This window comes from Mycteria americana, chromosome 1 (assembly GCF_035582795.1).
Source record: "Mycteria americana isolate JAX WOST 10 ecotype Jacksonville Zoo and Gardens chromosome 1, USCA_MyAme_1.0, whole genome shotgun sequence".
Taxonomy (NCBI): Eukaryota; Metazoa; Chordata; class Aves; order Ciconiiformes; family Ciconiidae; genus Mycteria; species Mycteria americana.
Genome location: NC_134365.1, coordinates 220646690 through 220673835, shown reverse-complemented (window position 1 = coordinate 220673835; position 27146 = coordinate 220646690). Strand labels below are relative to the sequence as shown.

Here is a 27146-nt window from a genome sequence, read left to right as displayed (position 1 = left end):
CATTTTGACTGAAGAGGTTTTTGTTTAACCTTTCAGTGCTTTCTGTGAAGCCTATATTTAGGTTAGAAATTATTTTCCTTTGAAGAACAGTGGTGAATACAGAACCAGATGACTTTGTCATCTATTAATTAATGCTTCGTGTTGCTACCTAAATATAACAGTTTGCTGAGATCTCTGAGCTATGCTCTATTGTGAATACATAAAAACCTTTGTGAAGCAGAAAATGAATATACCAGGGTTTTTTTGCAAATCTTGTCAGATACATTTGTTAAATTCATTTCAGTTGAATTTACTTGTAACTTGGTGGCTTTTTTATATTCTATAACCTTAAATATTATATTAAATTAGGGAAAAAATGAATACTGGGGAAGGGAGGAAAGCAATTGCATATCTGCTAGATCATCATTTCAATATATTTGGTGTTTATATGAGTGATTGTTCTTAGAAATTATATGGACACCTTATAGCGAAATAATTTCTAGTAGTTGAATATTTAACAACAAAATACTGAGATGCCCAACCTTTGCTACAGCAAAGAAAGAAAAGTGCACCCGGGTTTTCAGGTGCAGGAGAATGAAGCGCTGTTAGACCAAGTTGTCTGAAGATGTGCAAAGGCGAAGGAGAATCAGAAATACAGTCCAGAGCCCCTCGTACAAAATACTGTCTGTAAACACCATCTTCATTTTAATAAGTAAAAGAGTGTTTTTGTAAGTTTTTTCCATTGCTATGAATGTTATAAAATTAAAAATTTATGAGCAATTTCTAATGACAGTCTCTTAAGCATTTCTCTAGGGAAGAAATATTTATAAAACATATTGCTAATGTTCTTGGATGTGACTCTTCCATCTCCCATCGATGAACAGCTGCTTTCCTCAGGTTAAATAGTTCTGCTGTTATTCTAACACTGAAACGAGACAGACATTAGGAGGCATTTTGATGACCATATTCAATAGTCGTTCTTTGGCTTATTCCCCTTGTTGCAAAGATATTATTCAAGATGTAGACCTGTATTTTCTTTCACATTGCTTTGAATTCAATTCTGAACAGCCTCACGGTTTCCAGAATTATAGCGTGGATTCACTTTTCCTTACTTTATTCTGTCTGTTCCCTTTTTGCAATCAAACTCATCTCTTTTTTTTCCAAGGACTCTCCACTTTGGGGGAGATGGTCTCCATTGCACAGTGTCTCTTGCAATATCAGTGTTAAATTTTGTTGTTTTTTTCCTAAAAACTTTCAACCTTCAAATTTTAATTCTACTGGAAATATCCCCTCCCCCATTTAAGTGTGCTAAATAGTGCTCTTTGGGTAATACAATTTCTACTTTAAGCATTGGAGTATTTCCGTTTGAATCGTGGTGTTTTTTTCTGAAGGTACTGAAATGCAAATATTCACATAAGAAATACTACCTTTGTTGTATTGGTAGTCGTAGAATGACTTTGCTGGATGTAATGCTGATGGTCATTGTTGTATGTACAGATAACTTAAAAGTCAACTCTAGGTAAAGAAATAGTGGACCTCATAGTCAAGCTACCATGCTGTAACCTGGTTCTGTGTATCGGCCGAGCCTGGGTTGCTCTTGGTGTGCTCTTGGCTGGCTCCGTCGGCTGCCGTGAGGGTTCGGCACACCGTTGTTTTGGAAGAAAGTGGAGCAGTTGAAGCAGTTGAAGCAGTCACCATTAACATCAAGCAGTCAAGCCATTAGAAGACGAAAATGCTCAACCGTGCTGCTTAGCATAGGAAAGCTACAGTTTCACAGAGCTCGGCTCCAGCTGCCGATCACTGTATAGCTGTGTTTGCCCTCAAGCGATGACTTTTTTAACACGTCTGCTGGATCAACAATAAAGTTTGGCTCTGTGCTGAATGAATCCGGTCTTGTATTTGTCACCAGTAAGACCATGCACACAGTTACTGCTGTTCATTTGATGCATAGTAATCTTCATTTAATGACTGTTTCATCATGGTTATGTCCTGAAAGTCTACTGAATTTTTTTTTTAGCAGCGAAGGCACAGCGCCTGAAGAGGTCAGCCAGTTCTGTTGGCCACATCTTTGCAAGCGTAGTTTTCCCCGTCCCTCCAGCTCATCTGCATTGTCTTTGATAGGAACAGTTTGTGGTTTTCTAAGCAGGCTTGTGCAAGGCTATTCCTGTTGAAATAAAGTTGTAGTAGTTGCTAATACTTATTCCTGGAAGTTGCAGATTTTTTTTAATCCTTGTATCTTTTTAGATAATAGTACCTACTAATCTTTGCAAAATGAAAGTTGCTGCTAGGAACAAAAAAGTAATGCTAAATACTCATCAAGACTTTACTTTGAGTACATAATAGCTGAACATATTGCAATACGAAATAGTGCAAGTTCACGTAACTGCTGTGTAATCTCAAATTAATTTAAGGTGCTGATGTGCTGAGATCAGTGTTGTGTTGACTAATGTTGTGTCATTCTCTCCTGTGCTCAATTCATTTACGTTAGATTAACCTTGTATGTAATTTTTGTCTTAAATTTGCGGGATTGTTACTATATTTGATTTTTGGAGGTTTTGGTCTTTATCTTTCCACCTCAATGTTACAGAGTGCTGACCCATTCAGAGGGTACTGGTGCTCCCAGGCACCACAGTAGTCTACGTAGAAAAATCTGCAGCGGTATGCATTTATCTCATTTAAATTGCTGATCTGAAAATGTAATTGAGAACTTCCATTTATCACTGAAGAGAAACCTTATGATAAACTGGATGGACAAAAAACTTGAGATGCTGTCTCTAATCTAGTGTGAGTGTCTGTGAAATACGAATCTGCTTCTGAATAACTCATTTCAGTCCTGTACTCAGCTAATTTTACATTAAAATATAGTATATTTGCTACCAGCATAGGCTTTTAAATCTTCCGTTTGTGGTAATTTCAGACTTCTCCAATTTGTTTATCAACACATGAGTAAACTCGGTGCTCAAGAGCTTGTCTTGTAACCGTTAATAAATAGACAAATAAAAATATTAACTTTGCTTTTTTAAGAATAAACTTACTCTGAGCCCAAGTAAGTTTGGCCCAAATAATCTTGGTATGATTTTACTGGCATATTTTGGTCCTGCAGTCCTGCCCCCCCCCCCCCCCCCTTTTTTTTTTTTGACACGACCTGGAAGCAGGTTAGGGCATTTGCTGTATCTATTCTTTGAAAATAGTATAAGGAAGACATCGTATGTCGAATTAGCGCATGACCCATTCAGAAAGCAGAAAAAAATACCAACACCACAATTTCAAAAGATTACAGAGATTTTCAGACTTCTTTTTCCTACTTCCTCTGCTTCAAAATTATCCCAAACAAAGAACTCTGAGGCTCTCTATGGTTTAATTTTCAGTATGAGAAAGCTTAATACAGACTACGCCAGGTCTGTTAAGGTTCTGACACAACCTAAGAAAAGCCAGAAAATGCCCAGTTAAGAGGAAACGGACCATATGCTTTCCAGTCCTTAGCTGCCAAACTCAACTCCTTCCCTATTGTGTTAGCGTGTTAGAGACCAGATGGTCCGCTTCCCCCGTCGCCGGGCATTTTCTTGCTTTTCTCAGCTGTTCTGTTTGCCTGATAATACCAATTCCATGAGTTTCACGTGTGTAATATCTCTCTCTCTCTCTCTCTATATATATATATTAAAAAGTTCCTGTGGGTGGACCTGTACTTTGAAAATGTTGAGACTGAATAAATTTGTGTTGTAAATACCCAAAGACAAGCTTCCCTTCTCTTCTGGCTGGTCTTCACCAGTTTGTTTTCTGTGCAGAGATTAGCTGGATTTTTTTTTTTTTTCTGAATTGTTCCTGTTAAATTCTTTCTTAAATGAGCAGGAAGGAAATTTTTTTTTTATATGAATGAAGTCAAACTGAGTTGGACTTGGATGCTCTTGGCAGCTCTCGTAAGAGTTGGCTTGCCTTATAACTTCAGAGAAAAAAGTATTTTCTAATAGACTGTTTTTCCCTTTAGTGAGTGTTTTGGCACCTGTATCCTGGGCTGTGGAGGGTTTTTTTGCTACAGATGTTTGAACATGAACACAACCTTTATCATCTCTGCAGTAGTTGCAACTGCCTGCTCTTCTGTCCTGTTGAAAGCAGAGATTTCTCTTTTTTTTTTTTTTTTTTTTTTAAAAAAAAAAGATACCCTTTATTTAAGGTACCAAGATACCTTGAGATACCAAGTTTACCACTGGTAAACTTAAAATGCTAGTAAAGACAGTTTAAGGTTACTCAGACCTTACTTACGATTTTGCATAGTGTGAGAATCCATGTTCAAAGATGACGTTGTGTCTCTGCTACTGTTTGATTTAAAAAGGACAAAATAAAACACAAGGTAAAAACCCTGAAAAATATACTAGTACTTTTTAAGGCCAGATTAAGGAATGTGGATGTCATCTCAAAAGTTTCTTGCATGACCTGTAGGATATACGAGGGCAGGCATTCCAGGAAAGTGCTTTGCACTAAGTGGTATTACTGTTAACTTATATTCTACTTCCACTCAGAGTTAATGCGGAGTCTTAGGAAGGTGGGAAATTTTATATGATAAGGGCTCTCGGTAAGGGACGTACAAAGACTGCTGAAAATCACTGCTGCTTCTTAAAAACTGGATGCGAGTCTTGGAGCCACCTTGCTTGGGGAATGCTGGTATCAGTGATTGCCTTTAGACCTTGTTTAATTATTTGCAGTAGTGTTGGCATGGTATGTTCACCTGGGATCTTCTCACAGCAAACTTTTTTGTGGCTTCACAAGTAATATAGGCATTGCTTACTTTTACTGCTCTATGGGAAAAAGTCCCCAAAGATTCTCAGTAAGCAGGGCGTATGATTTTCATGGACCTAAAGAGGACTTGTTTTAATTGCTTCCTTAAAAAAAGAAAAAAAAATATTTTCTATCAACCTATTTGCAGGGATAGAACAAGAGACATTGCAAAATACAGTGCAACCTGTGCATTCAGACCTTTGCACAGTTGAACGTAAGTGTCTTTAGGGCAGACAAAGGAGATACCTGCAGCTTTAGGCAACTAGTTGGGCAAGGGACAAGCACAGCCCTGCTGCCTCTCCAGGATGGCTGGAGCTGCTGCTGCTGCCATGCCAAGAAGACTCAGGATGTGCGGAAAAGCCACCATCCTTTCTTAGGACCATCAGCATGAGAGGAGCAGCAAGCTTAGTTTTCTAAAGGTTGATTTTTATGTTCATCCCAGGAGTGTAAAATTCAATTTTGCATTCAGTGTTGGGAAATCTTGGCTCAACTCTGTCATCTTGGGATATGAATGTTGATGATTTCAGGCAAACAGTTAATTTCTCATAATTTGAAGTTGCATGCTGCATTGGCATCCAGCATTTCAGGAACTGCAACGTCAAGTACATGATGTACCGATCTAGTGGTAGTGGCTCAGACATTAACTGGAGTAGTGGACCATGTGTTAAAAATTCTTGAGAATGTCATTTTTCATCTTGGCTTAGCTGAAAGATCGAAGACACTTCTGTTGAAAAACAGAAATTGCAAAAATTTGAGCTGTCCCAGGTCATCAGTGGTGTGGTGCTCTGACCGATGCATAATAAAGGCTGAAGTTTGGAGTTATGGAAAGGAAACAATACTTTTATTTTATTCTTGTTGTGAATATCTTCCAAAATCTCTTGCCCGTGGAAGTAGAAGGTGAGATTTTTTCATTCTTAAAAGTCCATTAATCTAGTTATCAGCTTGCAGCTCAGCTGTCATGAGCAGGCCAGTCAGAGACCAGAAAAAACCTGTCCTTGGCTGCGTTTCTCTTGAAGTTATGTTTCTCGAGCTTCTTAGTTTCTTCTGTATTTCCCTGCAGGACACCTTCACATCAGTTTTTATGTCCTTACATGAATGCAAATTCTTCTGAAAAACTACTTAGATGGCATTCCCTTCACCCAGAATGTATTTATTCTTCCTTTTCTCCACCACAACTCATCGTCTCCACTGAAATGACTGAGAAATAGTTCATCAGTCCCTTTTTGTGGGTCAATTTTGTGGGTCAAACATCACAAACCAGCAGAAGAAAGCAGCTTTGGTGTGTGCTGACCTTGAATGTTGAAAATAATGTTAGGTACAACTGGACTCCTGCTTACCTTAATCCAGCTGTTTTACTTAGGAAGTCTAAACCTTTGGTTTCCATAACTGAATTAGGATGCCAAAGCTTATTTGCAGACGTAAGCATGCACGCTTTTCTTTCTGATTTCCAGAGAACAGTTGGGTTGTTTGTTCAGCTGAAAGAGTTGACCAGCTGAGGTGAATCATCTTCATTTGTTTTTAAAAATTTGCAGATGTTTATGTCTCTTTGTCTTCTAAACTTCATAATAGTGTTTCTAGTACATACTTATTTGTTCAAAACAAACCAAAACTATTAGTCTAGAGATTAAGTTTCCTGGCTAAAGCAGCCTGTTGTGGTGTTTACATGACAATTAATTATGTTACTGACCTGTGCATAGCTAGACAAGCAGTGGCAAACCTTTCCTCCTCCTTGGCTGTTGTATTAGTCAGAAGAAAATAAGCTGGGGAGGTGGAGGAGGGGAAGATGATGCTGAGCAAGACTGGGAGATGACTGCTGCTTGACTGCTGAATTGGATAGGTTTAGCCTTGTGCCTCCTCACATCATCAAATTTTATCCTATAAATTATATAAGTGTTCATGTTTAATGTCTATATTTCATAATAAACATTGTAATTTGTCCTTCTCAGGATACTCCTTTTCCAATGAGAACATGTGAAATACTCCCCAAACGTAAAAGAGGTCTGGCATCAAGGAGACTGTCGTAGAAAATACAAGTTTCTTGGAGAAAACTGCGTTCATCGGTTAGACCGGTTGTGACAGTTGTGGGGCAGGTTGAGGCAACGGGGTGCTGTGACGGGATGGGGGTACCAGTAACGCTTGCACGCATGAATGTAGAATTCAGTGATCTATTTTCCACGCAAATATTTGTTTTCTGAGATACTTGAGGAAAAGGTGCTTTGCTCAATTAGCCCCAAACCATGTAAGTTAATAAATATATAGCTGTAGAAACAGACTGGCTGTGCACAATATTATTATTATCGTCATCATCATCAACTTGTATTAGAGAGTGTAAGATTTCAGCAGTGCTAAAAGTAGACTTGCAGGGTTTAGTGTTTAAAAAGAATACTTGAAACAGAGTGGACAAGAAATATTAGTTTAAAAAACCCACCAAGAAAACTGTGAAGTCTGAATAGTGATAATAATGCTTTCCAGAGCGAAATTTGTTCGTGTAAACTTTGCCAGACATACCAAATTCATTAAAAATACAGCATTGTGTTTTCAGGCAGATTTTTGTGTTCTCCCCCACAATATGATGTACACATTTGAACTAATGCCAAAAACTGACTTATAAAATTTGAATATAAAATATTACCTAATTGCAAGTTCCATATTCTGAAGAAGTAACAAGCTCAGAAGCTGATTACCAAATGCAAAATTAATTTTGACACTGTAGCGTGATAAACTTCGGAAGAGCAAGATTTTGGTTGTTATAAACTGATCAATAAATATTATGTGAAGCACGACAAATTTAATAATTATCTGCCAGCTGGTTTAGGATGGGGGGAAAAAAAAAAAAGCTTTGTGCTACATAAAACATGGAGCTGTGTCAATGCTTTGTAATCATGTGAACCTTTAATTAAGAAGTTCCCACAGAATAGAAAATGCCGACCTGCTCAGTTGTGAAGACACTTGCAGTGAATAACCCCGAGCAACTTCAGAAACGGCTGGTAACTGCACTTCAGAGAATCAAAGAAATTCAGAAATGTGTTTTACAACGCAGAAGAAAGTGCACGTAGGATGTATTCGTCTGCAGGTGGAGAATGGAAAGATGTAATGTCTTGCAGTCTGTTTCTAGTGCAATAAAATGCAGACTCTTTCAAGAAGTGCTTATTAGAGATGAGCATTCAGATTCACTAATTAAGAGCTCTAATAACTTGGAAGGAATAGCTGCCAGAACTGTTTTGCAGTTCCTCACCTTCTGAGATTCCTTACCATGCTAATATATCCATGCCATTGAATGCTAGTATTTCCCAGTTGTTAAGCTTTTTTCACAATATTAAATATTCAAAAATTGAATTCTCGTGAATGGCATTATTTAAAAAACCCCAAACATATTTATGGTTTATTTATAAATGTAAGTGCAAAGTCACACAACGATGATGAGAGAACTGTAATTTTACAATCCCAGGCTCTGTGGCTGACTTGGTGAAGTCTTAAATACAATTTTTGTAGCAGTCTGTCTCTGAAACAAGATAGAGAGGTCGCTAACCAGTCTTGGTTTTACTCCGACATTCCTATATGCTGTCTTTTTAGCTCTTCTAGTGTTTCACTGCTTTTTGAACTAGTTCAAAGTAACTTTAAAGCAGACAAATACATTAAGGTTACAAAGTGTGCTGGTTTGTGTGTACGCAGGATACTTTAGCAAAGTTGTTACCTTCAACTAGACTAACTTGACTTAGGATAAGAGATGCCAAGTCTGGATTCCTGCATCCCAACTAATAAATAACTCCAACTTGCGTATTCCTCTGTATTCTTAATTTCTTCGAAACATCGCATTTTGCCAAAGCATCCGAAATTCAGCTGTACTGCCTGTTATCGAGGGACGGTTACGCAAGTGAAGTCGATCTGTAGTGAGCGGTGCTTGCCTGGGGGCAAAAAGTAGCTTTAGCTTGGAGACTGAATCTCTTGGGCTGGTATGGGTTTATTTGTCTGCAGGTTTTTAGAAAATACAATAACCTTTCAGATTCAAGAGGTGCATTGTGTAGCTTTATAAGCCATTTTGGTGGCTGGGATGCCGCTGCTGCTATTGATAAAGCCAGAGAACTCCTCTTGGCATCGTTGCACTCCTGTATTAATAGAAATAGCTCTGTATGATCTTCGCTGAGGTTATCTACGTTTTTTATCCTTCTTGTTGATCTGAATAAATACTCTGTTTTGTGTTTATCCCAATATACGTTTCGGCAACTTCTTCTGGCACTGTACTGAATGTTTTCTAGCTGACCATTAATATTAACTTCTATCAATGGAAGCTACTGAATTAGAAGAGTTTTCAAGAACAATTCTTAATATGTTTTGGCTTAAACTGAAAGACACTGTCATGCTTAACTTGTGTCTACCATGCTCTTACATGTTAATATCTGTGAGGGGTTTTTTAATAAGTATATCAGATAACTTGCCTATTGCTGTACATTTACTTTCTTTAATTTGTAGCTGCTGGGTTTCAGCTGTATTTGATAATACAAATATTTAGTTTTAACAGATATTACCACCCTTTCTGTCTCCTGTCCTGAGTCTCTTAAACTATTGTTCTTAATCATATGCTCTTTCTATATACCTCTGTTTTCTTTAAATAAACTGAAGATTAATGTGTTTAATTTTGGTGAGGTTCTTACACTGCTTAGTTCATAATTCTGCATTACATTAATAGTCTCAAACAGTGACTGCAGTTATTAGAATATTTTCATCTTTCTGTGATGCTGTGCTTGCAGGCTTTTAAAGCTGGTTTTAATTTGAACTCCCCATTGATTTAATTCTTCCTGAAACTCCATGTTTCACCACGTCAAAATTCAGCTGCGTGTGTTTTATAACCTTGTGATCAAGTGGAAGTAAAATTGGACTGTGGATTTTTCCTTAACTGAACCTCCTCAATTAACATACTACTTTTGATGTTATATGTGTTTTTCAGGTTTTCTTAAAATCCCCTTTCCTACAGTCTCTGTAAATCTCTGATTTTGAAGAGTCTGTTTTTATTACCCCTTAATCTGTCTTTGTGGATGACTGATCTAGTATGTCATTTTATAATCATATTTTTCAGATAATTTCCAGCCCATGTTTTCAATTTACACTTTCTTTTCATATCTTTCTACACTTTAATGTAATTATGTAAGAAAATATATACTGTAATTATCTGTAATGTTATATTCTACTGTGGCTTACTTGCTGTTTTTAGTATCCCATCCAGTGTCCCAGTGTTTTTATTCTTGTACAGTTCTCTTCTTTTGCTTAATTTTTCTGCACATCTGCATGAATTGGGCATCTCTTTCATCTCCCAGAAGATCGCTACAGAATTGACTCGACCATTAAGTCGCTTCAAAAAACGCATTTGAACTTTCAGTGTAAGCATGTGCTTATCCTGTTTTCAACCACTTCTCTGCCATCAAGCACCAAGTGCTATGTTGAAAGCACAAGTTTTCATTTTCAGGTTCCTTTAGAAACCAGGTTTAGAGTCAGGGTTAGCTGGCAACATTGCTTGACCAGTCTCCTCCAAAAGGGTTTGGTTAGATTACAGATAAGTCTTTTTTTTTTTCTTTTTTTTGGGGGAGGTGAAGAAAGTGTTTCCCTTTTTAGAAGGAAAAAAATAGCAAGTGTTGGCCATGACAGGTTGAAGTTATCGAGGGCAGGAGAGCTGCAGGAATAGGTTATGAAATCTGGGAGGGTACAAAGCTATATTAACCTTTTTGCTACTTTCTTTAACAAATGTCTTCAATCAGAAACTGGTTCCAGTGGTGGTATTGAAAGCGCTCATGCAGGGCTGTTCACTGGTGCAGATCGATGCTGTTAGAGCTGTTTCACTGAAAGGATGATAAGGTTTTTCTCTCAGATTCTTTCATCAGGCAAGTGAACTAGTAAACGTCGATTTTTAATCCCTAGTTCAGTCTTTGCCTACGAGATCCTCTCCTGATTCTTCTGTTTTGTAGAGGAGTAATTGCCACATTACTCTCCAGACAAAAATATTGTAGAAGATTAAATTGTTGCCATACTCCATCAGCCACCCAAGATCTGAATTACAGGAAATTTGGAATGTAAAACTACACTAAACGCTCACACATTACAAAACTGGGAAGTGCCAGGTTATGGTCTCACTCAGCAAAACAGAGATGGTGGAGATAATTATGGGGAAGGCGAGAATTTGAGAAGCTGTTGCTTTTTTTTTTTTTTTTTGTCCTAATTGGTGCTTTGCTTTTTCCCACAGCACCAGATCATGATCCTTGTCCCTTCTTTCTCCCCACCAACACGGGCTCCCACTTGGGTGGGGGGAAGGAGGCAATCAGCATTTCAGGAGTCCATAGAGTCAATTTTGTACGTGTTGCAAGTGATATTTCTCAGCAGTTCAAACAGAAAGTTCTGCAGAGAAGACAAATACCTCTACCTGACAGCAGCGCTGGTTCAAACCCCACATCAGGTGCCTTCAAAGTCATATTAAATAGCACCTCTTGTGCTTTTGGCTTATATCCCTTAAAAGGGCAGAAAATGATGGTGAGGAAGTGATACAGATCTCTCCTGTCTCCTCCTTCACAGGCAGCGCTTGCTCAGATAAGGTTTGTGCAAACGACTTGAGACAGAGGAAGGATGTGGCATTTGTTTCACGGAGAGCAGGGGAGACTGGCAGGTCCAGTAAGTGTGAAAGTAGTTCCTCTTTTGAGTGAATTGACACAACTGCTTTTTTACTACCACTTTCACCCGTGGTATTTGGATTATATTTTGCATAGGTGAAGATGTTTAACATTCAAACATCCATTTAAACATTCAAGGTCAGGGTGGATGGGGCTCTGATCTAGTTGAAGGTGTCCCTGCTCTTTGCAGGGCAGTTAGACTAGATGACCTTTAAAGGTCCCTTCCAACCCAAACCTTTCTATGAGTCTGTGATTCTATGCTGCGTCCTGAGAAGCTTCACTTTGAATTAACACTGGCAATCAAACCTGTAAATGGAGAAAAACAGATGTTTAGCTATGACTTCATTCTCTTCAGTCTTTTAACACCAGTTTTATATGGCCTGCACCTCAAAACGTAGAGCAAGGGAATCTTTATAAATCAAGGGAATCTTTATAAATCTTTTGTGCTCTCTTGATTCCCAAGTATTCTGGAGCCCTGAGATCTTGAATAATTTAATCAGCTTTGAGTGGCTGTGCGAGTTGCAGAAGTCTGCCGTGGCTGGCTGCAAGGAGCAGAGCTGGTAGCACTTCTCTGCTGGCAACTTAGCGCGTTCCTCCCAAATGCTGCTTGAGAAAGAGGTTTTGAAGAAACTTCACTCTTCCTCTCTGTCAGGGGTTAGTTAAAGTATGGTTCTGGCACTTCTTACGTCTGCTTTGTGGGGTCTGAAGGTAAAATATCTTCCATCTACAGATACAGGGTTCTGCAGACCTTTCTGTTGCAGTGAGGCACCTGACACTTTCTACCACATGCCTGGAAGAAAGCACTGTCATCTTAACAAAAACTCATCCATCGTTCTCTATGCCGAATGTTCATGGAATACTAAATGGATTTCGGCGGCTTTGTCCTTAATGTCTAGATGCGCTAGTCAAGGTCCAAAGTTGCTAAAAGTGTGCCTAAGAGTATAAAATTAACTCAGCCAAAATTGCCTAGTGCAGTGCGATGGAAAAGAGATCTACTTTGTAAGGAACTATGTAAAGCAATGGTACCCCATTCAGTAATGCTACACAGGACTTTGGCTTATCTATTAGGAGTGGGCATTTGCTCCAGAAACACAGACTTTTGAACCGAGAGGCAAACAAATTTCTTCTCCAGAGCTGCTAATCTGCCTTCAGCTACAGAGAAAAGTGATGTGGTAGGAACCTTCTGAATTCTTTTAATATGCTTTTAATAATTCTTTTAAGGCTCTGCCCTTTCCCGAGGTTTTCGAACCGTTTCATAGGGACTTTAAGAAAGCTAGCTATGAAAAAGGACTCTATATTTAAGTTTATGAAGAACAGCTTCACAATATAGAAAAAGTTATTGCAAGTATAGGGGAGAGTAATTGTATATGGTCTAAACGCAATCTACTTGTATTTTGAAGACTAAAAAAAATTTTTAGCAGTTTCCCACATTTCAAACTCAAAGACTGGGGGGTAATTTTGCTCAGCCTGCTTCTGTTTTTGTTGGTGTCTCGGAGAGATGGGGGATGTCTGTTTGCTTAGCAGATTGTACCTCCCCACAGGTTGTGGAGCTAAAAATTGCTGTGTCTGCAAGAAGAGAGTCCCTAAACTTGGAGCTGGCTCTTGATACCAGTCAGGCAACCCTAGAGTGGATTCAGAAGAGAAAACTTGTTGAAATACTCACTGGACCATGCAATAAGACAGTTTTGCATCAACGTAGACTTTTTTTTAGGAATAATCTAGCAAAAGGCCTTAAAAATAACCTGGAATGTTTCTGAATGGCAACATATCTCTAGTTCAGTGATTTGAAATATATAATGTAGAAAGTGAAGATAATTTATGCAGATGAATGCTTAGCTTGGTCGTTGTAACTGGTTTTGTTCTAGTTTGTAACTTGCTCAGAGTTGGAAGGATCTGCAATTTAGCTATGGACATGGTGCCACATCGTGAAGATGACAGTTATTTTTTTGAGTGCCTAAAATCCTAAAATTTGGAAGCCAAAGACAGGAGAACTTGGAGAAAAAGTAAACAGTTTGAAGCTTAGTAAAGTATGGTTTTATTACTTAAACTTTGTTGAACTAATCTGTCAGGGTACTCTTAAAAACGGACATACACAGCTAAAGAAACTTCTAACATTTATTTTTTGCCAAGTGAAATAGAGCACTGTGGGTAGATTGGCTCATATCACTCCCTAGGTTATATATCTATCTTGGCCTGATGAAAGATCAGGAATAGAATAGGTTAGAGGATATTTTGATGAATAAATCTGAATTGGCTCTAGGTCCAGTCAGCTTGGCTGAGGAGGATTTAGCCTCCAATAATTTCCCATCTTAAAGCTGTGAGTGTTGTCTTTGAAAACTTTGAAACCTTTGACAAAAGGGGCAAACTTAGTGCTGGTTTTTTTTTAAAAGGAGTGCTGAGGGAGGAAGAGTTAAGTTATATATCATTCAGGCTCATTTAAATTCCTAGAAAAGCATTGCAGCAACAAATAGAAGTGTTAAGAAAAACCGCTTAACACCAGTTCGGTATAATTTTTTGACTTCTTTTTCGCTGTTACAGGGTAACAGGTCTGTAAATAGAGAAGGTGCTAGATGTCTTGACTTTAGGGAGCTTATTGATTCTTTCTTTCATGTGGTGACCTAAAATGCATGCTAGGGAAATGTGGTCTGGATAAAATGACAAAACCATGATGAAAACCATTTGGAAAATCATGTAGGTATCAAATAGTTCGTTGTTAAAATGAATGGGGTTTCTTAGGGCCTCTCCTTAGTCGGGTAGTAGTCAGCGTTATCGTTGATAGCTGGAGGATGGAGTAGGATGTATGCTTATTAAATTTACTGATATTTACTCAGGATGGGAGGCAGGCGAGTCTGCCAACAGTGTTGAAGTTCAAAATCAGCCTGGAAAATCAGCGTACTGTCCTTCAAGTGTTGGCTGCTACGTTTTAAGGAAGATTTGGACCGACTAGAGAGAGGCCGGAGGAGAGCAGTGAAAATCAAGCGCAAAGAAAATAAGCAGGTTACAAATTAAGACTGAAAAATTTAGGATTGAATGAAGAGGCACACGTCTAACCTAGAGCATTAAGGCAGTCTTGAAACACTAAAAAGAGTGTTGTAATTTTTTAGTTTATCTGCTGTATAGCGTGCTGCAAATTGCAGTAAATGATATGAGGGACATTAGGGTAAAAATAGTTAGGCATTGGGTTAAGACTCCACAGTCTTTCCCGAATGGTCTTCGCTGGTGGAGGATCATTCCTCCTTGAACCTGGGGGACTGTCATGTAGGTGGCCTTTTGCCTTTCCTTTCTGTAGGATTTCAGATACTCCTTCTACCAGTGAATAAGCAATTCTTGGGGGTTGGATTTTTTTTTTTAATCTCTTTTATGGATTGAATATAGAAAATAATGCTAAACTCCAGGAGCAAGATGTTTTGGAAAGAATTAATAGGCTTCCAGTGAAGTAACGGTTTTAACTCTTAACTTTAACTTAACAAATGAACAAAACCCGTGAAGGATAAGAGATTTGACGTTTCCTTTGCTAAACCTGATTGCAGGAGTGCCCTAGGTGATATTTAACTGCTCTAAATTAATTTTCAGCTTACCCCTTTGTTTTCCTTTGCCTTCTTGTCATGCTTCAAATATAAAAAATGAGAAATGGAGCAGCTTGGAAAGAGATTGCGAATGAAAGAATGAAACTCCATATTTTCTGGAACTGGAATCATCTAATGGTAGGAAAGGGTACCCCATCTCCAGGAAGGAGAAGCAGCATGATTAGCGATGCAGCTTTACATTAGATAACCAGTCTTTCATAATGTTTCTGGGGAGTTTTACAATTGATGCTGCAGGCACACAGAAACCTCTTTTATCGATCGTTTAACCGTATTAAAGGCAATGCAGATAAACAGTCCCGGCATAGGGATCTGCGCCTTTTAGAAAGTATTAGGATGCGCTGTAGAAGTCCATGTGCTGCCTGTTATGTGGTTTGTTTTCATTTTTATTTGTGCTGCAGCAGCGCTTTAGTCACGGTCTCGTTGCCTAAGGCCCTGTGTAAGCTCCGAGCAAAATAATTGTGTCTGACAGTGTTTTTGTCGTCAGCTTATAATGTAAATTGGACCAAATCATATCCTGCGTGGAATCTCTGAATTGAGTCTGTGCTGAACGGAGTTCATTCTCATTAAATCATTAAAGGTTTTATTGAATCTAGCTCTAGTAAATAAAATACCACTTTAAATAATTGCTGTGAACACTTAATAACTATCTTGGAATTTAATATTGAGACTAAATTTGTTCTTCTGTATTCAGGAGCTGGAGTCCTCTTCTCCCCACGCAGACTCCATTGCGTTTTCTGCTCCCACATGTTCTCTTCTCCCTGTCCAAATGTTTTGAAGAGGTTGGCAACAGCGTAAAATATGTTTCAAGTTACTCTTCAAGCTTGTGAAAAAAACATCTGTATGATTGATAAAGCTGTCTACGAAATTTTTGGCTCTAAGTATCTCGCTCTTTCAGTGAGTCAGACTCATTGTGAGAGCTGAAGTCATGTAAAATCTTACTGATTTAAGAAAAGAATCTGAGAGCATCGGGGAAGCACGAGCATCTGAAATGTCTTTTTTGGATGCATCTAATTTTTTTCATTTTTGTAGTAGAAGTATTCTTCAAAATGTAGAAATTTCACGTAGCTCAGTTATGTGGGTTGTTTTCCTTCTCTTTTTTGAGCATTCTCCGTATACGGCAGTTTCTCTTCATTCTCAGCCAGTCTTACTCTCCTACAACTAAAAATGTGATTTTAAAAATATCTGATACCAGTCAAACTGCTGTTTTTACAATGGCAAGAAAGTCTTAATGTAACTCTCAATTCTATTTTTGAAGAACCAGAAGTACTGAAATAAAATAGAACTTTCCATCTTACATGCGACTCACAATAATAATGGGCCAACATCACTGAACATTTTTGTTTCATTTAAAAACAGAACAAAGCTCTTTCGCGCATAAGCGATGGATAATAAGAATTTACACATAATAAAACTGTTACTTTTTCTTGCTGTTATGGGAGAGCTTTAATTTGCAAGAATAGTACAACTGGCTTCCAAACTTCTGTGAAGTCAGTTGAATTGGGAGCAACCTCACTCCTCCCAGAGAAGAAGTCAAGCAAAGAGAGAGATGCTAACAACCTCTCCCTTGTGGAGTGTTTGCCTGCCAGAAGAGTACTTAGCAAACAAAACAATGCCACTTACTAAACAAAATAATGTCAGAAAGCTGCTGCTGCGGCACATAATGCATAGGCAGCGGTCTCGAGGATCAGTCAAGCAAATTGGCATGCGTGCATCTGGGGGGGGGGGAGGAAGCATTATTTTTTGTCACTTGTCAGTGATCAGTGCTTGGAAAAGTTGTTCTTCCGACTAGAAAAATAGTGTATTAACATCATGTAATAGATAATGGATAGTAAACATACAGGACATCATCTTCCCAACTCGGACATGGCTTCAGGTAGGAACTCTCCCATTTTCTCCTGCTTTAATTCTCCTTTGCATCCTCTCCGTCGCTGCTGTTTCAGGGTTCCACCACCAGTGCAAATGGCGTGGCCGGAGGAAGCTTTTCAATCATAGACTTGTTACAGCAGCTGCTGTCCATGTGCCCTTCTCGTCCGCCGGCCTCAGATTTAGCGTGTTGCCTAAGGCCTTACCTTCTGGCTGGGCTTTTTCTACCATCCATTTCCTTTTTCCCCACTCGGGGGGATTATTTAGGCTGTTTGCTATGTTGGGAGTTCCTTGGATCGCTGAATATTAGAGATTACTCAGACGACAGTATTTCTCTGTCCTTTTCAATTCAAGGTTCCTTTTGTCTGAAACAATAATAGCAGAGTGTAGGCTTATTTGTAGAAGTGAAAGTTATAAGGGGTTGGTTGATGGATTCTGCTCTGATAAAAAAAAGTGATCAAAATGATGCAAGATATTGAAACCACTGAAATGAAAAGAGCATTAAATTTGTCTGGTTGATAGCTGTTTTCCAAAACTCAGTGTTACATCAGCTAGCGTCTGTCATGCTTTCTGCAATCAAAAATAGGTTTTAGGGGACCTGGCTGTCATCAGCATCTCTGAATTATTAGAGATAAAGATCTTAGGACTGCTTTGAAAAGCATCGTTAATATGTCTTTTTAAAAGCCACATACTTTTCTATCAATGAACTTTTAATTTGGGACATCTTTTTCTTTCCTTTTCTGTCGGTAATTACTTACTTTCTGTTAGTATTATAGAAATTTTTTTTTTCTTTTTCCTCCGCCAATGTCTGTCACAACTGGCCTCATTAGAAAATACCAATAAACAGACTAGAGGTAAGATCTGGTAATAGGGAACATCAAATAGGAGCCGCAGCACTGGCAAATATGAATTTGAGCATACATTAAATTGTGCTGATTTTTTTCATGGCCTTTCCATTCAGCAGAATTTCATTTCTAGGTGTTGATTCCTTGGATGATTGATTCACACAATTTTATGTCCCATCCATCCATCTGTTAGGCAGATTTGCAAACAGTTGAAGTACCCATGAATGTGTAATATTAACGTGTTTGTAGCATAGGGATACAACATGCGTTTTGGTGGGGGGACGGAAGGGAAAACCAAGACATGGAGGAAGGATATGTGTCTTATTCAGATGAGTTAAAATAGAGTTTATGCGACAGCCGGTCTGTTTAAACTATTTTATATTTGCTCCTTCTAAATCCTGCTTTTTAATAACACACACAAGCAGAGTCACCAAGTACAGTTCTTTCGACAAAGGGTGAGCAGAGGTTGCACAGTGCTTGCAGGAGATTTCGGACATTTTTGACCTTTCATGTCAATAATTATTGATTAAACCCAGTGTGCTTTAAAATAAATCGATTGTTACAACCATTCAAAAATAATTAACTGAACTTTTATTTAAATTCAATGCTATACATCTTAGAACAAAGTGGAAAAGTTAAATCAAAAAACCTTCTTGTTTCACAGTCATCAGAGAGCAGACTTATTGTAGTTTTGGTGAACTACGGTTTTACATATTTATACTAAAAATTGTTTTAGTGTTTCTTCAGATGTCAAAGGTTTTGAAGGCAGGCCCGTGCCTTTGCGCAGTACGTGGGACACAGGGCTCACGAGCCACGTGCAGCTGGGGATGCAGATACACTGACCTCGCAATATTGCTTCTCCTGAACAGGATTTTGAGTTACGACACTTTGACTGTCTGTAGCCCAATGAGACTAAGAGGAAGGAGAGGTTTTACGGATTTCACTCAACTTCGGATGGGGATTTACGTTGTAATTTTTGGTAGCGCCTTTACTCAGTGAAGCTCTGTCCCTTTCTCTAAAGTCACTTTTAAATAAATATTAAGGAAATGTGTCATCAAACAATATTGAAATCAGGAGAGCGTTCTGCATGGACTGCTGTTCTTGCCTCTCTACAAATTTATTCTTGCATTTAAATATCATTATCTCAAGCCTGTTAAATATGATTGATGTGCACCTTCAAGGAAGAAACAAGCACACTCCTAGGCTGCAGGCAAAGTCGGGCGATGCCAAAGGTTAAACAATCAGTTGACTTCCCCGCTTGAGCCCAACAGTGGTATTCTTTGTTTCAGTGCAGCGAAACAAGAAGTGTTATTGAGAACAGAACAAGGAGGATCTCATACAAAAAAGTTACATTCAGCGTAAAGTTTAAGAAAGCAAACCTACTGTAGTGGTCTAATTAAAAACCGTACGCTCGCCTACAGCAGTTTTGTATGAAATGCCAACGTGTGGTTTATCCGTTTTTATGAACAAATACTAAATGATCAGACGTCTTCACTATGCAGCTGGAGCCCTCTCTTCGATGTTTCATTGATTTTGGTGGCGAGCTCATTCAGTTTGGAAATAAATGGTTGGTCACACTGGTTTTATAGTTGATTTGCTGACATCAGTAATAGGGTTTCTGTGTGCAGAAATGGCTTGCTTTATCCCTGTTGTGACTTTTTTGCATCTTTAATCTTGGCATAGCTTGTCCTCAACTGCCAGTGAGCTTTTTCTGTGGTTAGTTTTGTGTTTGTGAATGTTTGTTCAGCATCTTGGGGCAGATCTTGTAGGTGAAGTCTGATGCAGAAGGGATGGAAGCATGAAAATAGCAGTAGGTGGGGTACCTAATAAAGCTCCAAATCTCATCACAAATTGCTTTGCCAGAGTTAAAGGAAATGTTATTTTTCCTTTTATCTGGGGTTTTTAACAGCTACCTAATGCAATTTGTGCATCTTTTAAAAAAATGGAAGAAACTGCAATGGAAATGCAAGACTTTATAGTTACAGGCATAACTACCTGTAAAAAACAAATTGCTGACTGTATACATGAACAAGTATGTTCACCTATTTCATGTTCCACGATGAAATGTCGACGTGGAATTTGAAAATGATCCTTAACTGAGCAAAAAGTGCAATGGAAGTCAGGGAAGGTAACTTGGGAAGGTGCAGAAGCTCAGAATGGGAAATAACAGCTCTCAACAGTTGGCTTCACAAGGACTATTAGCGTAAACCCAGCTGTAAGCATCCTTAACATCAAAACCTGGTACTCAGCTCAGCAGAGCGGTTCAGAGCAGTCAGAGTTGGACTCTGTTTAAGGTGAAATAGATATATGTAATAGGAGGGAGCATAAGTTTTCTACTAATGCTATATTAGCAACAATTAACATTTTTCTACGTGAACACATCAATCAGATTGTAAGCCCGGTAATGAATTTTTAGCATCAAACGGGCTGGTAAGACAAGAAAGAAATCTGGTTGTGCTTTTTGAGATACTTCTGATGTTTTTCTCTAAGAGAACTGAAAGGCTGTCCAAGCAGGTGATAGCATCTTAAATATAGTATGGAAAATGTAAAGAAATGATACTGCGCCGTGCTTCTTGTTGAGTGGGTCGGATGCGAAGATGTCTCACCCCAGGCTTTTCCTCAGGATGCATGCTTCTGGAAAGCATCTCTGGGGTTGATTTTTCTTAGCTGGAAAGGGAATTTCAACCCAGGTCTCCCACTTCTTTGCTAAATAGACTTTTACACAGAAGCTGGAGAGTGCTGCTCTGGTGATGGTTCTTTTGAGGAAGCAGGAACGCTGCTTGGTGTTCATAAACCCACTATCCACCTCCGTGAGTTGGATAATATACATCCTCTTTTCCATTTGATGGTACTCAATTCATAAGCGATATATACTGTTAAATGAGATTACAAGCCGAAGGAGGGACCGCTGCGACAGCGACTCCGCCTCCCTGGCATTGTTCACAAATTTAATTTTGCTACTCTCTGAGCTTGAATATGAAAATGTTGTTATTGATTTTCTGAGACCGTGCAAAGTGAAACGCAGAGACTAAAGAGCGTAATTAACATTAACTGCATTTTTCAATCTCTAGTCTATTGTAATCCTCTGAGTAAAGGCCTGATCCTGTGAGCAATAGAGCTTCTTCATGTGTTAATAACGGTGCAACCTTGAATGATCAAAGTTGGGCATTTCAGTTTGGGCACATAAATGACCAGATATTTCATTGCTTCTCAGAACCCCATGTCCTCATTCAGTTAAATAAACGTTTTGATTCTTATAGCTGTGACAAATTGAGAAATTTTACTTGCAATATGCCTGCCTCTGATTCTGCAACACACTGCTTGAATGTCTTCTGTATTATTGGTCTCGCTGGGGTTACTCGTATGCAGAAATATTTTCAGAGCTGAGGTATGCATGTGTAGATCTCAGCTAGAGGCCCTCTGAGTTAAAATACTAACATGAAGCTCATTGATTGTTCTCAACAGAAACTGAACTCAAAAATATAAAAAGGGGTAAAACCAACAGCCTTGCATTGTAGTAGTTTGCTAATACTATAGATTGATTGCTTCTTTATATGTCAGGTTATCATTTGTCTGATATAAGAGGTAACTAAAATAACATTTTTGCTTCTATTTTTAACTTCTTTTTCCATCTTTTAACAGAGCATTCAGAAGCTGGCTAGCCAATACTTAAAGAAGGACTGGCTTGGAATAAAAGCTGATGAACGAAGTGATTATAGGTAATTTAACAGTTGGATATCTTGAAATAGCTGTCTTCGTAATTTCAATCTGTATAATTCTTTTACTCAACAATGAAACACTGCTCTTCTGTAGTAAAAGTTATTTTTTTCTTTCTTGTAGAGCATTGCCAGTTAAAAATGAAGCTTTGTTTTCCCTGAAATTCTGAGATTAGTCTTAAATAGATGTTTATTACTTGAATAATTTAGGAGGATTGGAAAAACAAGATGGCACAAGAAGACAACAACTGTAATTGTGCACCCTGTTTGGGTATTAATGCTTGAATCTGAATACATATTTTAGTAAATAGCTTTAAGGTTAGAGTAATAAGCATGTGGATTTCTTCCTAGGAAGATAGCAACAAATTCCTTTTTAGGAGGCCATTCTTCATGAAGATCACATCTGACAGCAAGGAGGAGGCAAAGCAAGAAACAGTTGTTTACAAAACTTTGTTTCATTAACATGAAAGGTGGATCATAACATGAAAACAGAAATGACTCAGCTGCTGAAAGCCTCCCACCTTTGAATAGTACCTCCTAAATATTTTGAAAAAGTTTTAAGATACTTTATTTTAATGTGTTCTTTGTATTCTGACAAGTTTTATTTCAAACAGGAAGACATTGTTAATAGATTTGTGTTTTGGACTTTCAGTACCTTCACAAGACTTGTGTGTCTAAGAAGGCATAAACTGAATTATCAGTCTTATGTGTATATAAAATGCTTCTATAACACACAGACCCCCTCCGACCTGCAGTTTGCTCCCCAATGAGAAGCCTTTTTTCCACCTTCCGTGCCATCAGATACACCCACAGTGCCCCGAGTTCTCCTCGAAATACCTGCTGCCCCCTCCCTCCCTATCACCAAGTACTTGGGCTCTGCAAACTCCAGAAATCTTTCCTTTCTGCCAGCTGCAGGGGAGATCTTGTCGCCTTCTTCCCCCGCTCTCCCTGCTCCACCTTCTCCTTCTGACTTGGGCACTTCTGAGCTTTTGTGGTGAATTATTGGGGCCCTGCAAAGCTCACTACACAGCTACGGCTGTTGTCTTTGGTCTGTTAGGCATGATGAAGAAACTACAGGTAGCTGAGGCAAAATTGATAAGCAGTCTGTAACTATTTGCTTGTTTGCAAGATGCTCAAAATCACAAAATCCATGATCCTATCAAAAATTGTCAACATCCGATCTGGCTTTGGCTGCTGGGTTCTGTAGGGTCTGTTCCACTGGAGCAACAGGTTCAACCAAAAACGTTTGCCAAAAGATTGAATCACAAAACAGGGACAGGAGGAAAAATTTTTACTTTTAGTAAAATTTCAGTAAAAATTTTTGTTAAAAGTGCAGTTATTTACTAATTGGCATGAAGGATTGTGCTTTAGCTTTATTTTTAAAAGCAACCCTTGGAAGAATGTATGCTATTGTTGTGTAAACCAGCCCATATTTTCAGTGTAACGCCTGGCCTCCCTCTATTCCTTCCCACAACCTTTCTGTGTTTCATTATTTTAGGAGCATGTACTCAGTTTGGAAGTCACTTTTAGAAGGCACGATGCAAGTGGCCCAATCCCGACTCAATATCTGTGAGAACTATAAAAACTTAATTTCTGAACCAGCCAGGACTGTACGGTGCTTTAAGGAACAGCAGTTGAAGAAGGTATTTGCGCTTTAATAAGTTCTTTAAACTTTTGTCATTTTTATTTAGAAAAAATGGTTATTGGAAATCTTTTAGTGTGGCACTTCTAAAATACATATGTACTTTACAGTCTCTTCCTAGGCACTTTGTTATAAAAGTAAATAGCCAGCTTGTTGGAAATCTGAGCTATGTTATCTGAAATTAAAATTGCTTGGAAATGAATCTTTTAAAATGTGATACGCAGTTGGTCAAAACTATCTCTGCAAATTTAACATCATGCTGTGGCAATTACATTGAATTGGTTCTGCAGTGACAATTGCAAGTGGGTTTTGTTAGAATAGGTTCTGATTTTAAGAAAAGACATATCTTAAACCTCAAGGAATGACTTGTGCAATCTTCAAGATGTAGAATGCAGGTTGTCCAGCCACCTCCTGTAAGGTATCACAAGTAAGTATTCCAAAAGCTGCTATAACTGATCTATTAATCCATGCAAAGAAGATAGTGTAGTTCAAGGAAAAAAGTAAGCTTGACTTTCATTTAATTCATTGGAGCAGGCTGCCCAGGGAAGTGGTGGAGTCACCATCCCTGGAGGTATTTAAAAGCCGTGTAGGTGTAGTGCTTAAGGACATGGTGTAGTGGTGGACTTGGCAGTGCTAGGTTAATGGCTGGACTCGATCTTAAAGGTCTTTTCCAACCCAAATGATTCTATGATCTTTATTTTCCACATGTTTCTGTAAACCTTTACTTCCTCGACCTGGTACCATATAGAAACTTCATTTTTATGACCCGTTTTAATACTAAACTGGAACAGTTCCGGAAAACCTCATCATAATTTGCTGAAAAATATTGCTAAATCACAAGGTGACTCTGGAGCAGGGGTAATAAATGTGTCTCCTGTAGACCACATCTGACCTCTTAAGAAAACTAATCCCTATCCCTCGCTCAGCAGCCCTTGGACACAGACGAGAAAGCTGTTTTGAGGGCAGCAGCCCACCCCTTGCCATTATCTTTCCCCAGAGACCTTGTAAGCTTATCCCATAAGTGATGTGTGGTTTCGTCTGTTGGCCTTGGAAGAGTAGGCAAAGAGCTGCAGTGTACATTCATCAGGTATCTTCAGGAAGGATGATGTGGCCACCACTGCAGATGTTTGCATGGATCTGTATCAGAAGACTGAAAGGCAAATAGAATGAAATCGCTCTGCATGGAGCAGAGCAACAAGAAAGGCAAATAGAATGAAATCGCTCTGCATGGAGGCAGTGCAACAAGAAACCATCTCTGTCAGCTCTCTGAAACAGCTTCTTACATGCACCCAGTGTCTACCCAACCCCAGACCCCTAAATTACATCCAGTCTCCTGACAATTTTTTATTCTTCAGAGATGCAAAAACAGGATTATTTTATGCTTTTAAAATGATCGTGTTAACAACTGGGGTTATTTGATATTTTAATTTTTTGATGCCAGCAGGAGACTTCAGGGATCAAAATACCGATTGATGTAGCAAAACCCCAGCCCTTTTGAAATGATTTTAGGTCTCTGGCAGCTGTCCAATATATACAGATTTTTCTACCTTTCATTTTTCTATCATACACTCAGAGGTCTTCAAAAAACCCAATCCTGCCCTCTGCTACTCCCCAAACCACCCACCATGAAGCTTACCTTATGGAGCCCATTGCTTTATTCATCTGCACACATCAAATACCGGTTTTAGTATGAACTTAAATGAATTTTTATGTACTCTATAGCCAGAAAGGTATTTAACATTTTTAGTGAGAGCAGAATTGTGTGGTGAGAAGAAGAGCAATTTCTATTGACTGAAACAAAAAGTTTCTTTTTTACAGGTGGCTGGATATTATTTTTAACAATTGTTGAATACTGAGAAAGTAATGTTACGTTGTTGGATTACATCACCTTATTAGTTTTGCAATGCCTGTAAAGGAGGTTACATGCATTAATATATAATTAGCGTAATGAAAAACCGTAGGTGTTTAGGAGTGGTGTTCAGTAAGAGGACAACGTGTGGCACCTTGAATGGGAGAAGCTGGGTGTGTGATAATGATGGGAAAAGAGGTGGGACCTTGGGTCTGGTTTTTGAAGGACAAGAGAGGCAAATTGAAAGGCAAATTGGTTTCCTTAAGCTGGCTTGAGGCTCTGCCTCTCAGTATTGCCTGGAGCCTTCATTGACCACATCTAGTCTGTAATATCTATAATTAAATATAAATGCATTGAACTATCACTCTTACGTGTACTTAAGCTAGTTTGGGTGAAAGAAAATCTTTACAAGTCTCTTTCAAAGATAGTATAATTTTAGACATTGATAATTCACATTTGTTTGGTTAAGTAGATCCTTTCTGCCTGACGTAGATCGTTTCCCACAAATTTTTTTTGAAGCTGATAGGATGTTTGGAGGATTGCTGAACATTTTAGTTAATTGCTGTGGATTAACCAAGGTCAGCAGCTCAGCCCCACACAGCCGCTCACTCGCTCCCCTCCGGCGGAACGGGGGAGACAATCGGAAGGGTAAAAGCGCAAAAACTTGTGGGTTGAGATAAAGACAGTTTATTCGGTAAAGCAAAACAAGGAATTCATTCACTCCTTCCCATGGGCAGGCAGGTGTTTAGAGCCATCTCCAGGAAAGCAGGGCTCCATCACACGTAACAGTGACGTGGGAGAACAGACACCGTAACTCCAAATGTTCCCCCCTTCCTCCTTCTTCCACCAGCTTTTATTGCTGAGCACGATGTTGTGTGGTGTGGGATACCCCTTGGGTCGGTTGGGGTCGGCTGTCCCCGCTGCGTCCCCTCCCAACCTCTTGTGCAGCCCAAGCCCACTCGCTGGCAGGGCAGCGTGAGAAACAGAAGACTTTGCCACTTTGAGTGTGTAAGCACTGCTCAGCAATAACTAAAACATCCCTGTGTTATTAACGTGGTTTCGGTCACAAATCCAAAACGTAGCACCATACCAGCTACCACACAGAAAATTAATGTGCTCCCAGCCGAAACCAGTACAGTAATTTTTCTGCTATTCCTTTGAATATTATTTTTTGATATTAAAATGTATGTTGTAAAGCTGGTTGGGTCATACGGAAAACGGATGAATTATTATGCAGAAAATTATAATGCAGAAAGGGTTGTCAAGCATTGGAAGAGGCTGCCCAGGGAAGCGGTGGAGTCCCCATCCCTGGAGGTATTTAAAGGACGTTTGGATGAGGTGCTTAGGGACATGGTGTAGTGGTGGGCTTGGCAGTGTTAGGTTTATGGTTGGACTCGATGATCTTAAAGGTCTTTTCCAACCTATACAATTCTGTGATTCTGTGTATTTTCACTCCTTGACTAGCTCGCTATGCATTTTAAGCCTCTAAGTTTTCTTTGTGAATGAGACTGATTTCTGATATACCCTTATTTGTTGGAAAGCTCTCGAAATAGTTTAAGAAAAATGAGCGCTCTTAAAATAATGTTTATCAAATTGTTCTTGTTGCTGTTATGGTGTTGTGTTGTACATGGTAGCTTTTGTCTCGTGTTTTAAATTTTAGAGAAGGAAATATTAAGCATTTTTTGTATCACCTCCAGTAGACTGCCTTTGGATTTTTCCCAATTGATTTCCAGTTATTTCAACTAATGACCTCATCCAGAGCTTTCAGAACTTTTATGTTTAATTTGCAAGTTATCATTGAATTTGAATAGTTAAACAGCAGCAGAAAGAATGAAAGAAAGAAATATGGCTTTATGTTCTGATCAGCTTTAGAAGAGGCATGAATAATTGACCAGGAGTGACTTGGAGACGGAGTTGTTCCATATAAAATTCAATAAAGAGTAGTAAAATGATGATGATAGTATTATTTGGATGCAAAAAGCCATTAATGTTTTGTTTCCTGAATGCTTTTTTTTCAGTGTGTGGACCAGTTGACAAGGATCCAAGCTGAATTACAAGAGACAGTAAAAGATTTAGCTAAAGGCAAAAAGAAATATTTTGAGACTGAACAGATGGCTCAAGCAGTGCGGGAGAAAGCTGATATTGAGGCCAAGTATGTTTTTATAATAGCATATGTATAAATAATTGCATGCGTATAAAGCAGATTTGTACTTGTATTAGTTTTTACACTCAATATTAT

The 27146-nt window shown here is 38.7% G+C and overlaps 1 protein-coding gene across 1 annotated transcript in view; it reads left to right on the top strand.

The window, feature by feature from the left end:
- The window catches only part of FCHSD2 (FCH and double SH3 domains 2), a 164728-nt gene that overhangs the window by 64401 nt on the left and 73181 nt on the right, over window positions 1-27146 (top strand). Inside the window, exons 4-6 of the mRNA XM_075491298.1 lie at window positions 21343-21419; window positions 22915-23059; window positions 26926-27059. Coding sequence (XP_075347413.1) covers window positions 21343-21419; window positions 22915-23059; window positions 26926-27059 — 356 coding nt within the window. The remainder of the gene's footprint in view (window positions 1-21342; window positions 21420-22914; window positions 23060-26925; window positions 27060-27146) is intronic.